General features: G+C 32.6%; 3 protein-coding genes across 5 annotated transcripts in view; 2 read left to right on the top strand and 1 right to left on the bottom strand.

Moving 5' to 3' along the window:
* Positions 1-1,312: 1,312 nt before the first annotated feature.
* On the top strand, positions 1,313-3,637 carry LOC108690689 (AP-3 complex subunit sigma-2). The gene is made up of 3 exons (XM_018198097.1): positions 1,313-1,690; positions 1,913-2,296; positions 3,229-3,637. Exons 1-3 carry the CDS (start codon positions 1,622-1,624, stop codon positions 3,349-3,351), a joined length of 576 nt encoding a protein of 191 aa, XP_018053586.1. The 5' UTR covers positions 1,313-1,621; the 3' UTR covers positions 3,352-3,637.
* Positions 3,638-4,045: 408 nt separating this feature from the next.
* Positions 4,046-6,077, bottom strand: LOC108690683 (GATA zinc finger domain-containing protein 1). Its single transcript, XM_018198089.1, has 3 exons — positions 5,419-6,077; positions 4,586-4,788; positions 4,046-4,399 (listed from the first exon to the last, which is right to left on the bottom strand). Exons 1-3 carry the CDS (start codon positions 5,692-5,694, stop codon positions 4,186-4,188), a joined length of 693 nt encoding a protein of 230 aa, XP_018053578.1. The 5' UTR covers positions 5,695-6,077; the 3' UTR covers positions 4,046-4,185.
* LOC108690682 (WD repeat, SAM and U-box domain-containing protein 1-like) overlaps positions 4,328-14,597 on the top strand; it is a 12,553-nt gene continuing 2,283 nt past the window's right edge. For 2 of the 3 annotated variants that reach the window (XM_018198085.1, XM_018198088.1), the window contains exons 1-11: positions 7,457-7,718; positions 11,279-11,412; positions 11,509-11,680; positions 12,281-12,426; positions 12,604-12,830; positions 13,171-13,409; positions 13,484-13,574; positions 13,646-13,755; positions 13,814-13,956; positions 14,035-14,227; positions 14,296-14,441. In XM_018198085.1, the coding sequence (XP_018053574.1) occupies positions 11,306-11,412; positions 11,509-11,680; positions 12,281-12,426; positions 12,604-12,830; positions 13,171-13,409; positions 13,484-13,574; positions 13,646-13,755; positions 13,814-13,956; positions 14,035-14,227; positions 14,296-14,441 (1,574 nt within the window). In that variant the 5' untranslated portion in view covers positions 7,457-7,718; positions 11,279-11,305. Of the gene's footprint in view, positions 4,407-7,456; positions 7,719-11,278; positions 11,413-11,508; positions 11,681-12,280; positions 12,427-12,603; positions 12,831-13,170; positions 13,410-13,483; positions 13,575-13,645; positions 13,756-13,813; positions 13,957-14,034; positions 14,228-14,295; positions 14,442-14,597 lie in introns of those variants that run through there. The other variant, XM_018198087.1, reaches the window with a different exon arrangement.

Genomic DNA, 14,597 nt, shown 5'->3' on the forward strand with positions numbered 1-14,597 from the left:
TATAATAAAATTAATTAAATTATAAGTTAAGTAAAAAAAAGTAATTGAAAAGTTAAAAGTTAAATTTGTTTTTTTTTATTTTTTTTATTCATAATTCCAGAGTTTTACAAAGAACGGAAATGACAAATATATATACTTCATTTAGAAAATACTCTATTTACATGTTTTGTTTATATATACTGTTTAGTATAAGATTCGACTATGAATACTGATCTGTGATATGACTAAAGCTTCAGACACAATACGAGGAACAGACACAATAACGATAATAATAAGGAATAATAGATTTCAACCTATCAGGAACTATAAGATACACGATTTCTGACAGATTGAAATCTGGGGATTGATTGTATAATTTGAAATGAGGTGAAAATTACAAAAATGAGCAAATTCAATAGAATATTTATAATTTCATTGGTTAACTTATAATAAATTTGCTCACTTTTGCAATTTTCATCTCATTTTAAGTCATCGCTATTGTCGCATATTATATCTGAGACTTAACTTCAAAGAATTAAATAAAAAATTAATAGTTATGGATAAAATGTAACTAATTAAAATTAATTAATTTTTTAACTTTTTAACTTAACTTTTATCTTTTTAACTTAGCACTATACAATTCTAATAATTGTAATTGTATATAAAATGTCAATTTTTTAATATAATTATATATAACTGTATATAATTATATATACATATAATTACATACACATATGATTAGATATGAAATATTTTTCCTCGGGAAATTTCCTGATAGTATACTTTATTCGAGAGACATTTTGGCGAACGTGAATTCTTAGGACATAGAGATATCCTCTAGATGTTTTTTAGAACATCCCTTGGAGATCTATACTTAGGGTTGTAATCGTCGATTAAATAGAGAGCATTTATTCAAAATCATTTTATTCGAACTCCATATGCCAATGAAAAAAAAAAACTAATGAATATATATAAATCCATCAAGAACAAGAAAAAATCAAAATGTCAATTTAATATCATTAACTGCAAATTATTAAATTTAATTTGTTATTAAATTTAAAAATTAAATTTTTATGGCTTTTTTTATCATAATTCGGTTAATATATACATATATACAACGTACATTATTATTTTAATGACTTTTTTGTTCTCCTTGAGAAGAAAAAGAGCTATTTTTAAAACAAAAAGGGCGAATATTTGTCAAATAATAATTTTTCTTCGATCGGATTATCGCCTTATCCCTCACTACTTTTGTACGTTCCTGAATATATGTTCATTTCATTTTAAGTACAGAAAGTGTCAGAGAGTGCAAGTGAACAAGTAGTTACACGTAGTCAACTAGTCAAGTAGAGTGAATTCTTTTGATTTTTTAAATGTCAGCTCACTGACAGATAAATTGACAGCCGTCAATTGACCGATACCCTTGGAGAGTTTATCTCCAATTGCTCAATTAATTATCAATTAGTATATACACTACGAAGAGTTTCCAACTTGCCAAAGAAAAATAATGAGAATTAAAACGTCAGAGCATAGTTGCGGTAGTAGAACATAACCTCTCGTGCCCCAATGATCGTGCGCTTCGAACATAGTGACAGAATTACCGTAAGGTTCAGTGACGCCAATTGACTTCGGATTCACAGACATGATTAAAGCGATCCTGGTCTTTAATAATCATGGGAAACCTCGTCTCTCCAAGTTTTATCAGTACTTTGTAAGTATATCTCAATGCTGTTCGTTTTGGACTTCTCTTCTGCTTGTAAATTCTGCGAATTAAATCCTTTTATTTATTGAGATATAATAAAAACTAATAGTGGAGACAATATACGGCATAATTTCTACGTCGATTTATCTATCGAATCACAATTATGTGGAATGCGATAGGAACATAAAAGCATATGGATTGTTGCAATACACAATACATTTTCTGCTTCAGAACGAAGATATGCAGCAGCAGATAATAAAAGAGACATTTCAGCTTGTCTCGAAGAGAGACGACAACGTGTGCAATTTCTTGGAGGGTGGTAGCCTGATTGGCGGATCTGACTACAAGCTGATCTACCGACACTATGCAACGCTTTACTTTGTATTCTGCGTCGATAGCTCAGAATCAGAGCTGGGAATCCTAGACCTAATACAAGTCTTCGTTGAAACTTTAGACAAATGCTTTGAGAATGTGTGCGAGCTTGATCTTATTTTTCATGTGGATAAAGTTCATTACATACTTAATGAGTTGGTGATGGGTGGTATGGTTCTCGAGACTAACATGACTGAGATTCTCACGAGGATTGAGGATCAGAATAAGTTGGAAAAACAAGAGGTAAGTATAGGTTGCTTATAATCCCTGTTATCTTAATTGTGATCTTATATCCTTGATTTAGATATATTGAATAAACCCCTGTTCTATTTAGCTGAACTTCTTCCATAATTTATTTCTTTTTTTTTTCTCCAACATAAAAAGAAAAGGAAAAATAAATGTGGTACAAGAAATTTAGCTAAAAAGAATAAGTTTCATGTTATAATGTAATAAAATTATGGCAAAATCACAGGATTGTTTCAATTTATACTCACGATGTATAAACTTTTATAATTTTGTTACATCCAAATGTTTACATCATGCCCATTTCATCAGATAAAACGTTTAAGCTAGTGCTGCTAATTTTGCAATGTGTTTATTTTCTGTCACTGAGCTTTAATACATATCTACCTAAGCAGTCTGTTGAGCTATGCATGCTATACATACTGGTACAGCAATCTGTAAAACATATTTGATATGGTGACAGGTAGGACTGATTGACATAACATCAATTTTAGGGGACTTACAAATCTGGGCGGTCTTGCTCACCCCGTCCGTTTGTCCTTCTGGGACCTCCTCCTTAAGTAAATCGGCAGTAGCAAAGGCCACTTTATATAATCGTACTTCTGTGCGAATTCATTCTTTTTATTTTTCTTTTTTAATATTTTATCCAAGAAAGCGCCAAGTCTTTTGTATTTAGCTTCATAAAACGTAAACGTTTGCGTAACACGCATGGCGATGCAATTTTGTTTTGTAATTATCCATTGCATAAACCGAGTGCCTTCATAATGTAAATGTCGCTTGTAAGGATAATAAATGTCAACGCCGTGTTGTCAATGTTGTCATCCGTCATTTGCCTTCGCTCCTTGTAACTAAAATTACAGCCCTTACATTTACTCAGCCCTGCTGAAACTTATCCGTTCTCCACTCTTCTTCGATCCGTATGATGTGTGCAGGCGGGAATCACAGCAGCGCCCGCGCGTGCTGTCTCAGCGGTGAAGAACATGAATATACCGCAACAAATAAAGGATATGAAACTGCCTGACTTGCCGCAAGCTATAAAAGACCTCAAATTCTGACCAGCCGTCACATCGTTGGCACCCAGCTGACTAGTCTCTTCTGTCATCCCGAATGTAACTGACACCACCGTCGCACCGAGGACACTTTTCCCCTCCCTTCAAGCAAGCGAGAATGCACCAATGCTGCCTGCTACCTCTGCGTATATCTCGTCTCAACGATATCAGAGTTAAAGATCATGGATGAAGATCATTATCTTTTTTGAGTCACGGTTCTTCCGGTAAGAAAATACGAACTACGAGAGAAACTAATTTCGAGGAATTTCTAAACAAGAAAAGAAATCGAAGATGAGAGAATGTTTCTTAAATTTTTTATATATGATAAGAGATATTAAAACGATATCAGACTTCTGCAAATTTACGAATTCAGTTATAGTATTGGCAACTTTTCGATTGTCTAGTAGTCTAGCTTCACGTTCCATTACATGTAAGAAATACATGTTATTCACTGAAAAGCATTAATGTTATATTGTAATAAAAATATATTTAATAAATAAAATAGCACTATTGTAAATGTGTATTGTTTTTTACAAAATTATTTCTATATTGTACAGTGATGCACATTCAAAATATATCATATTTTCTTCGTGTCAACTCTTGCGACTTCTTTACAATCCCACATAATTCTAATCATTCTTAATTTAAATAACACATATGACTAAAAAGTATTAAAAAAAGAAATTATAGTGATTGCGTGTAAAAATGATTTTATTATTTTAAGCTTAGAGCGACACTGTCCAAACAACACAAAGACCAAAATTAGGACAGACTTTTTTATTGGACTTTGTGTTGAGCTAGGTACTAATACATGTTCTCAATTACGATAAAGAATTACTATTACTTTTTAGATATGGCCAATTCATTTCTAAGAGTCGTCCATATGAAGCCCGCTCCTTTCTCTGTGAGAGGAGGTGGATAGGGACTGTTTTTTAACTTGAAATAATCCGATGGAGCGTGCATTACAAATTCCATACACTCTAATTTACGAGGTAAATCTTCTTCTGGTCCAATTAAATATGTCTCAGGAATGAAGCCTTCTTCTGGTGGAGGACTAAAAGGTACATCAGTTAACAAGTCTGTTCATTTAACTTCTTGCACAGTTTCTTTTCTTTTTTTTTCTATGAAAAGAAAAAGATAAACTGTGTAAGAAATTGAATTAAAAGAATATGTATATTGATAAATATTATTATAAAATATTGTTATAATCTCATGAAGTTAATGAAATAAGAAACCTCACCTCGCTGTGGTGGGTAATAACCAGGTAATGGCGGCACTCTTTTCACAATACTGGTCCGTCAATAAACCACGTATCTGAGCATAATAAATACCACCGTCTACGTCTTGCAGAGAGACTATATCTCCAACTTGAAAATATGTGCCTTTGTAAAATACAAAGTTGCTGGTGGTTGGAGTCGCAGTAGCTGTAGGTGCCTTGACTGGCTGCAAATATAGTTAAACATAAACAGTCAATGATTCCACATATTTCTATGAGAGACTGTAAGTAAAAAAGACAGGTAATACAGTGAATCATTATATTCTTGTTGCTAATGTTAAACAAAGATGAAATGACTATGACTTTTGTTGAAAAACAGATGACACAATATAGACTTTCCATTTAGTGACGCAAATTGACACAAATTGTCTCTGTTATTCATTAAATGCCAGATAAATGTTTGTGTTATATCATGGAAAGTATCTATTATGATTATTATCCTTATAATATTGACAAACAAGAATATAATGATTCACTGTGTTACATGGGAGTGTGTTCGGTTTTGCTTATAATATCATTTGTTCTTGTTTAATATTTATCCTACAAACATAATAGAATAGTAAGCCTTAAATTTTAAGGAATTGATCAGTTATAGTCAATTATTCTTCTCACATTTGATTGTAATTGATTAATTTCTTAAGGCTTAAGGCTCTTGTTTGCAGGATTGATAAATAATAAGAATGAATTGATGCTTGTAGCATATGAGTGTGAAACTGGAACGCATCTCACATCTTTTGTTGAAAAGCATCTACCACATCATTGTGACAAAAATGGAAGAACATCTTCCACTCGCTCACCGTTTTCTTGAACAGATTCCTGCGACCTTTACCCTTGGGCACAATTCTGTGTGGCCCTATCGCCTTCGTGTTACAATATCTCGTGATTCGTGTGCTCCTTCTAGGCTTCAGCGAGCCGCTTCTATCCTCCTCATCCGTCTTGGAAGACGTGCTCGCCTCAGCATTCCGTTCGTCCTCCAAACAAGCATTGCACAAGTTCCCAGCGTCAGTCGAATGCCATAGAGGGGTCTCATGTGTCCCGCACTTGACACATTTTGGCTTGTTGCCGAGCGGCATCGGATTTCTCTCAGATCGGTCTCAGAGAGTCCATAAATAATAATGAATTTTCCTTTAGCGATTGTTTACCTCATCTAATACTCTGATCGCTGATTTCAGCTGTCATGTGTTTACATGCGCGTTAATACACGTTTACTTCACGTGTGTCACATATCTTTACTTCAGTATCGGTCAGTCAGCGCACGCGTCTCGCTAGAGGTGTGTTCAGATTCTCACCCGAGTGTCATGTCAGCCTTGTTTAACGTTCGATAAATAACAAGAATAGAGTGATATCAGGGACATGTAACTGTTTTAAATCGGTTCTATATTAGACGCAAGCCGATTGCAGGTTTGAAATCAACGCTTCATATTGGCTGTCGCAACAAACTTTCGATCAGCTTGCAACTAATGTAAAATCGACTTAAAGCATGGTCTACAATAAGTTGCCAACACACCGTCGCCAGTTGCAATACTTCATGACAGCCAATCAGAAACACTAGTTATTGATGTTTTTAATTGGCTGTTGCGAAGCATTGCGACTGACGACAGAGTATTTGCAACTTATTGAGCCGTTGTTTAAAATCTTCAAAAAATTTTAAATTTAAAATGAGATAGATACATATTTGAGCGTTGATAAAAGAGAAAGCAAAAATACTGAGTGCAAAAAGTGCAAGCAACATGATTGAGTCCATTAGCATTAATTGATCCCTTTTAATAAAAATTATTAAAGAGAAACCCGAAAGGGGTTAATTAATGCTAATCAATGCTCACTTTTTGCACTCGGTATTTTTGTTTTCTCTTTTATCGACGCTCAAATATGTATCTATCTCATTTTAAGTTTAAAATTTTTGGGGATTTTAAATAACGCGAACAGACCAATTGGATTGTGCAAGTTATGCCGCATGAAATAGTAGCCTTAATATTGTTATTGAGAAAAATCCTCTTCACAATAAAAGGAATAAGGAATTAGTAATAAAGAATAAATGATTTTAATCTATCTAGAAATCGGATACATCGGAATACATGGTTTCTGATAGGTTGAAATCGTTTATTCTTTATTCCTTATTCCTTCTATTGTGCCTAACTATTATTAAAACCTAAAACCTATTATTAACTAAAATAATCGAGGTCCATCTCATCCTCCTAGCTCGTTCATTTCTATATATTTATGTATATACATCAGTCTAGTGACTTTATGTCAATCATATGAATATGCATTTTCACTGCAAAATGAAAATTCGAAGACGCGTGCGATGCGATGAATTTTATACGCGCGTCTCGAGATCCGATAGAATTAATTTCAAATTAATTGTTACGTGAATACGCACTTGCCATGTCGGATATAAAATTTTGCGATCGTTTATTCTACAATCTATTCAGATCTAAATAAACGTTTAATTCATTATCGATAAATTTCTCTGAGTAAATTAAAGAAAAAAATACAAATTTGTCTCGTACATAAATTTTTTTCTCGCTTAATAAATTACAAATATCTGAATAATTATATTCTGCAGATATATATATGTTACTAAATAAAAAACTGAACATTATCATAAGCGGTCAACAAATTAATATCACATGCTCGCGAATAACAAAGCAATTTACTTTATTAATCTGATGGATTACGCAACACGGATAAGCGTAAAATTGTCTCGTTCTGCGAGGCTGTGAAAAAAAATGAGAGAGGGATAAAAAGAGACGGGTTTACACTTAGCAGCGATGTTACATTTTGCAAGCACCGCATGCAGTTTATATCTCGCGTTACGCCTCCTGTAATATCGATCCTGAAGGCAGCCAGTGGACATGCGTTTAGCGCTTTTAACTTCATTGTGACAGGTGCCCTGTCTGGGGTATCCTGTTTGAAGTGTCTCAGCAGGAGCACTATGTCGAACGCGAAAACATAATGTGACACCGTCTCGCGACACGTAGAGTTCACGGGAATCGCGGCAGCGAAGAATCATGTGCCGTGTGGATGCTCGTTGATGGAGCGACGAGGCACCGCGAGGACCGTCGATTAGTGTCTGGAACATGTGCCTTTGCTACGAGTGAGTACGAGAGAGATGATTGAGTCTGCAAAATCGTCGTCTGAGCGAGAAACGCGAAGGAAAAGTCATAAAACCACAAACGATGTTCCGTCCGTCCGATGTACAATTATAGAGAGAGAGTATAATTAAAAACGAACTTACAACTTAAAAAGATGTTAATTGAAGTTAACGATTCTATGTATATGTATATTTAATAAGATGATGAATTTGTGATCCGGATCGGAGAGAGCGTCAATTTGTTTTCCGCTTGATTGGTTTTCGGTTTACTGTTATAGTCAATAATTTAATAAGGGGTTCATTGGCTTGGGAATTAAATAACGGCTCACCACCCACGCGAGTCATAATGGATAAATTATTATTAAATATAGCTATTTTTGTGTCGGTGGGACGTTTGATACTGGATATATTTATTAATATTTTTCAGAGTCATTTAACTCTTCAATAAACGTGTTTTTGAAATATGACAGATGAAAAGAATTTTAAACAAATAACGATCGGACTCGGCAGTGTAAAATTTCTATAATTTTCTTTTACATACTCTTTGATATCTTAATAATGTGACGACGTTTATAGGTAATACTATTTCGCATTTTATAAAATTTTTAATTTTCTCATTATGTATTTGTTTTTATTTTTATAATGCGATGAAATTTACGCAGTTAATATAATCACGTGTTCTAAGATTTCTAATTTTTCCTTACTATTTACTTAATCTATTTATTTACACCTTCATAACACGGTGAAGTTTACGCTTGAATTTACGGTTAATATGATTTCACATTCTATAAAAATTTCTAATTTCCCCTTTGTACTTATTTTATAACATAATGAAGTCTATCTGATTAGTATTTAGTCAATGTAGTGATTTTCCATGTTATAGAATATTTGCGCTATTAGTTTTATATGATTTATACGACTTATGTTTGTTTCTATCAATTTAGATTAATTATAGTTTAATTTATTTTTTATCTTTCTCTAATTCTAAGAATAAAAAAAATGATAAATCAAATAAAAGGTAAATTAAATGAAAATTAATTCTTTGTTTAATTAATTATTAATAATAATTAATAATTTAAACTCATTTTTTGGACAACTATGTATTTATAATTATTTTAACCATGCAAATATAGTCAACTGTGCTATTAACAACACACGTTGAAAATCTTTATTTATAAAATCTTTTATTCTTTTTCTTAACATATTTTTCATTTACTACATAATAAGCAAATTAAAAAAAAATTTACTATTATAATGCGATTGCATTTACTGAATAAAAATGATTATTTTATTTGCCATTTATCTTGATATTTTACTGTATTAATATTTAAAATTACATTTTATAATACAATTTTTTCATATTGAAAGGATTACAAACTCCATTTTTATAGTTACTACATTATATGATTATTATTACTGATATTATAGAATCTATAAAAATGGAGTTTGTAATCATAATTATTTTATCATGCAATTATGATCACAAATACCAAACAGTGTTTTTTTCTCAGTGTTAGTACATACAATTAGGTCATTCGTGTTCAGCGCATTTCTTTTCTTTGAAATATTAACTGGGTTCTGTAAAACATTTTATCTTTGATCATTTTATCCTTGTTGTTCACCGAATATTAAATGATAAGGCTAAAAATGATAATATCAAACGCTCAAGTATCTTTTAAGATCGTGATATAAATATACAACAACATTTGTTGGTAGAATAATATATCAAACGCATTATGCGTTTTATAGAACCAAGAAATCGGAGCATCTATTGTCTAAAAATATCTTTACCCTTTCTTTATTTTTAATGTACAACGTTACAAATATTTTTTAAAGGTGTTAAAGTATAAGAATTATTTAATAATTTTTGTATTCTTGAAAATTAAACAGAACACAAACGATCCATCCTATAAAAAAAACTGAAACATTAAGAATTAATCTATGTAATACATTAACAGAAATGGACATTTTAAATATTGTTATACAAGTCTTTAACCTCGTATGAAAAAGGAGCGACAATATTTTATTCAATTACGTGTCAATAATTTTTCCTTAAATATAATAAGTATAATGTGCATATCGTTGCAATCGGATAGATTTTCGCGTTAAGATAAATATAACGGCATATGTACACAAACAGCTGTATATTTTTATTTATCGCGTGACATTACAATTTCATTTCGAACGTATCATTTGTTTTGCGATGGGACTTACGCTGTGCCCTTATTTGATTAATTATAATACAACCGATAGCAAATGCTTTATATATAGCGAGCTATTTTTTACAGCCGCGATCAGTATCGCGGCTGTAATATTTGCGTTTGTTTTATTCATATGATGAACAGATAAGTACAATCGATGTGTACTTTGATGTACACGTCAACATCAACGATAAAACTCTCACTGTCTAAGTTCGACATTAATTCTGTTTTTATTATATGTTGAAAAAAATTGCTATTTTATTCGTTGTAAATTCTGAAGAATTGCAAAAAAATAGAATGATCGATGTGTACACTGCTGGTCATTAAAATTGCAACACCAAAAAACTTATGAACTGATATCAAAGCATTTATATGGATTATTTATGATACAATGAGGTTTAATATAAAAGTATAGCTTAGTATTTTTATTAGAAATACAGCTTATTTTCATATTTTACTATGACCTATACATTCTACAAATTTCAATTTAATATAATGCGATTTTTTTATCGTTGCAATTTTAATGATCAATGTACAGATAACTGAAAAAATTATTAATGTAACTCATAACTTCTCATTTGCGCCCTGAAAATTAGGCGACTCTGTTTTGATTTGAGATCGAATGTCCTTTTAATAACGAAATTGCGTGGTATTTAATTATCATTTGGCGATTAAATTCCATAGAAATGTAGATAATGTTTCTAAATATGGAGTTATCAATTATGGTAATGAAATTAATGTGAATCGCGATAAAATGTCTTCAACGACGCGTGGTCAATGCCAAGGGCTGTCTGACTTTTAGAAACTTTAGAAATCCGCTGCCTTTGTACGTGTGCCCACCTGTAGAACAGTTAGTCGATTCAGGGTACATATATTATTGAAAAACGCGTGCACATGCAGTTCGTGAATGTTTGAAAAACGAAGGTTAAAGGAGTCTCCCGTGCCTCATTACCCTTACGACATTTCTATGTGACAGAATATGTATGTACCTCTAGCGAAGGAATACATTAATTCTAAAAATACCTATGACAAATCATAATCATTTGATATTATCGAGGTAATGACTTAAAATATAACGATATGATATATACCATGTTCGTCGATATGCTGACATTCAGTTCTGACGTGGAAGTCTATCGTATATAATTCCTATTTCTAATCGAATAGAACAGTTTTACCTGCGGTAATATTAATTTATCCGTTGTTGTTTAATATCGACAAAAGAGGTAACATATAATTCGAACTATTCCCGTTGATAAATTAAAAATTACATAACATGCGCCTTTTCATTAAAGATATAGATGACATCAACTTGACTTTGAGAAGTGACACAGCTGATTAATATTTCATACGTCTTTACAGCTAAGAACCCCGTTAATCTGAAAAAACATGACTGCCATAGGCGACGTGCAAGCCTTGCAGACTTTGACAGTTTATACCAGCGATGTAAACAGCGTCGACTTCGCTGGTGATTGCATTCTGGTAACGGGATCCGGGTAAATATCGGTTATCGATATGCACACATTTCCAGTGTACTCGGTTTTCGCTGCGTATTAAGAGATCAGAATCATCTTCTCTCTTTTAACATACAGGGACAAACGCGTCCGGGTTTGGGAATGGCAACCTGGCAATGGCTACGTGGAGGCCTACTTTTCACCCCTAATGGGACACAAGTATGGTGTTACTTCAGTCAAAGTCAGTCCCCAGTCCACTATGTTGGCCACCTCCAGCATAGACGGTACCACGCTGCTCTGGAACTTGCGCGTAGGTTAAAAATATGGAAAAATACGAACACGCTTTGTAATACTAACGAAAAAAAATTCATTGTATATCATTAATCTTTGAAATTGCAAACTAATGGTACACAATAAATTTTTTTGTATATGTCTACATATAGAAAGCGAATTATGTAGTTGGTACGCACACGTACGAGTATAATGATAAAAGGAATAGAATCTCCTAGTGAATGTTTTTCTCAAAATTTTTTATATAATTTTTTTTAAGTTTTATATAAATTGGAACATTTTTTTAAAGTGCTGAGAACTCTACATCTTTTCTATAATTCTTCATATATATAAATTCTGAAATATTCTAAAATTTCTTATTCTATAATTTTTGATAAAAAAGTTCAATGTTTTTCAGAAATTATAAAATGAGAAATCTTATATAAAAAATTCTCTTATATAAAAAATGAGAAAAGACATTTCTCATTTCTGAAGTGTTCTACTTCGTATAAAAATTTCTAAGAAAAATTTTCACCAGGATCGTTTCACATAAAAATTAAGTCACGTGAAAGTCTAAAATCATAAATCATGTTTTAGCGATTCTTGTTTTGGATTAATGTAAATTTGTGTAATTTCGAAGACGGGAACGAAGATACATACTATGGTGCAAGTAGGCGGCGAGGCGGTGAGAGTCTGCAGATTTTCTCCGGATTCGACGTTACTCGCAACCGCTGGAGATAACGGGCAAGTCTGTATCTGGGATTTGGTTCATCGTAATTTAATCAGGCAAGATCTTTTACAGAGGATATATAATGTTCTTTTTTATAAGAAATTCAATGAAAAGTATGTTGTAATTCAAATTTTAATCCTTAATTTCTTTTGCAAAGTAATATTAGTCCTTTTTTAATGTTCTAATTTGCGTTTCAATTAAGATACAATGAGACATATTATTTCGATTTGTAGATGTTTTCAAAAGCACGAGGGTGCTGTGCAAAGCCTATCCTTCTCGCCGGATTCGAGCTGGCTGATCACTTCATGCACGTTGGGTGTCCTAAAGCTGTTCTCCACTGCCGAACTGATCGACACTTGTACCTCTAGCAATCAAGACATCGCCGAACTCGTCTCGATTGATGATGCTCACGACATGGGAGTAGTTTGTTGCGACTTCTCGACATTCCAAGAAGTCACATGTACGTACACTATTAGAAATGTAACCACAAGCTTTACATGTAAATGAAGCTCGTGGTTATGAACGAAATTAAGAGTAATGAATGATTTAACTAAAAATTAAGTTACAGTAGTTACTTAAATGTAATGAACGTGTACATTAAATTTTATGTACATGTAAATATACTTTTTAATTATAAATACATTAAATTTAATGTAATGTCATGAAATTAAGTTCAAATTAACTTAAAAGTTAATGAAATTAAAAACATTTCTAACTGTGTAGGCATTCCAGATATATTATTTTGAACAAATAGGAAAGATGAGAATTGCTATGCGTGATAAATAATGTTATTATCGCAGATATCGAACCATATACTAAGCTTTATCAACTGGTCACGTGCGGAAACGATCACGACGTGAAGTTGTGGGAAGTTACGGTGAGCCAAAATAAATGCGAGGCCCAATCCTCTACTGCCACTGTACAGCTTTGTAGAGTGATGGAAAAGCACAGCAGTGCCTTAACTTGCGTCCGTTTCAGCAGCAACGGATTATATATTGCCAGCTGTAGTCTCGATAAAACGACAGTAATTTGGGAGGCGGTAAGAGACTTGTCTTGGAGGAAAACTCAACTACTCAAAACAATTTTTTATTAATTTTTAATTTTTAATTTTAGAGCTCAGGAAAGGTTGTGACAATAATCTCCGGTCACAATAGATATATAGCTTGTTGCGCTTTTTCACGCGACGGAAGCTTATTAGCGACAGGTAATATTTTCTGTATTTCCGAAAAAGTTTATAATTTATTTCACGATAATTGGCATTTAATATAATTACAGGCTCTAATGATAAATCTGTAATTGCATGGGACTTGACGGGGAACTTAACTATCGATTCGGAACTTTCAAAAAATATTGGAACAAAGTGGTTCGTGAATGATCCTGAAAAAGTAAGTAATAAATGATAATTTTAACAAAAAATAACATTAACGAGATTCTTCGTTTTAGATTACTAAGCATGAACATGATCTAATGAAAAATGTAGAGACATACGCTAATGAAGTAAGATTGATTCAAAGATTGGAGGAGCATAACGGTGCGGTGAACAGCGTTGCCTTCCATGGAAATAATTTTTTAGCCTCAGCATCAGGGTAAAACTTTTGAAACTAACTAAACTCTTTAAAATTATAAAATCAGTAACACAATTATTCAATTTTTTTTGTTTGTAGTGATAAATTAGTGCGCATTTGGAGCGTCGAAACAGAAGAGGAGAATGAGGAGGAAGTGATTAAAATACAGGAAAAATCATTCAGTCCACTTGACGCTCACACCTACAGCGTCAATTACGTGGAATTTAGTCCATGCGGTTCAATGCTTGCCTCCTGTTCTCTCGATGGAACAACTTTAATTTGGAACACAGAAGTAACGAATGTTTTTTTTGCGAATAACATATTTTTAATTTCTTACTAACGACAATTTTCTGTTAACAGACCGGCGATCAAGCAAAATCCTCTTTTGTCAATTCTGGGACAGGCATTCGTGTGTGTCGGTGGTCACCTGATGGCACGAAGATTGCCACCGCTGGTGACGACGAGAAGACAATGTTATGGGACATAGAAACTATGGATCAGTTGCAGTACGTATGCGTCAATATAACAGAATAAATAATATACATATATATAAAATATAAATTTAACATTATAAATTTAACATTATATATTTAATTCATAAAAAATTTAGTAAAATTTATAAAATAAAATTTTTCCGAGAATTAGAATCTCAAATGAGAATG

This window comes from Atta colombica, unplaced genomic scaffold, assembly GCF_001594045.1.
Source record: "Atta colombica isolate Treedump-2 unplaced genomic scaffold, Acol1.0 scaffold35, whole genome shotgun sequence".
Lineage (NCBI taxonomy): Eukaryota > Metazoa > Arthropoda > Insecta > Hymenoptera > Formicidae > Atta > Atta colombica.

What these genes read in the sequence shown, in the direction of transcription:
- LOC108690689 (XM_018198097.1), top strand. Translation starts at nt 1,622, where the DNA reads ATGATTAAAGCGATCCTGGTCTTTAATAATCATGGGAAACCTCGTCTC. An exon ending in CCAAGTTTTATCAGTACTTT is followed by an intron (nt 1,691 to 1,912) that starts GTAAGTATATCT and finishes TTTCTGCTTCAG; the next exon opens with AACGAAGATATGCAGCAGCA. An exon ending in ATAAGTTGGAAAAACAAGAG is followed by an intron (nt 2,297 to 3,228) that starts GTAAGTATAGGT and finishes TGATGTGTGCAG; the next exon opens with GCGGGAATCACAGCAGCGCC.
- LOC108690683 (XM_018198089.1), bottom strand. Translation starts at nt 5,694, where the DNA reads ATGCCGCTCGGCAACAAGCCAAAATGTGTCAAGTGCGGGACACATGAG. An exon ending in GGAATCTGTTCAAGAAAACG is followed by an intron (nt 4,789 to 5,418) that starts GTGAGCGAGTGG and finishes CTATATTTGCAG; the next exon opens with CCAGTCAAGGCACCTACAGC. An exon ending in TTATTACCCACCACAGCGAG is followed by an intron (nt 4,400 to 4,585) that starts GTGAGGTTTCTT and finishes TGTACCTTTTAG; the next exon opens with TCCTCCACCAGAAGAAGGCT.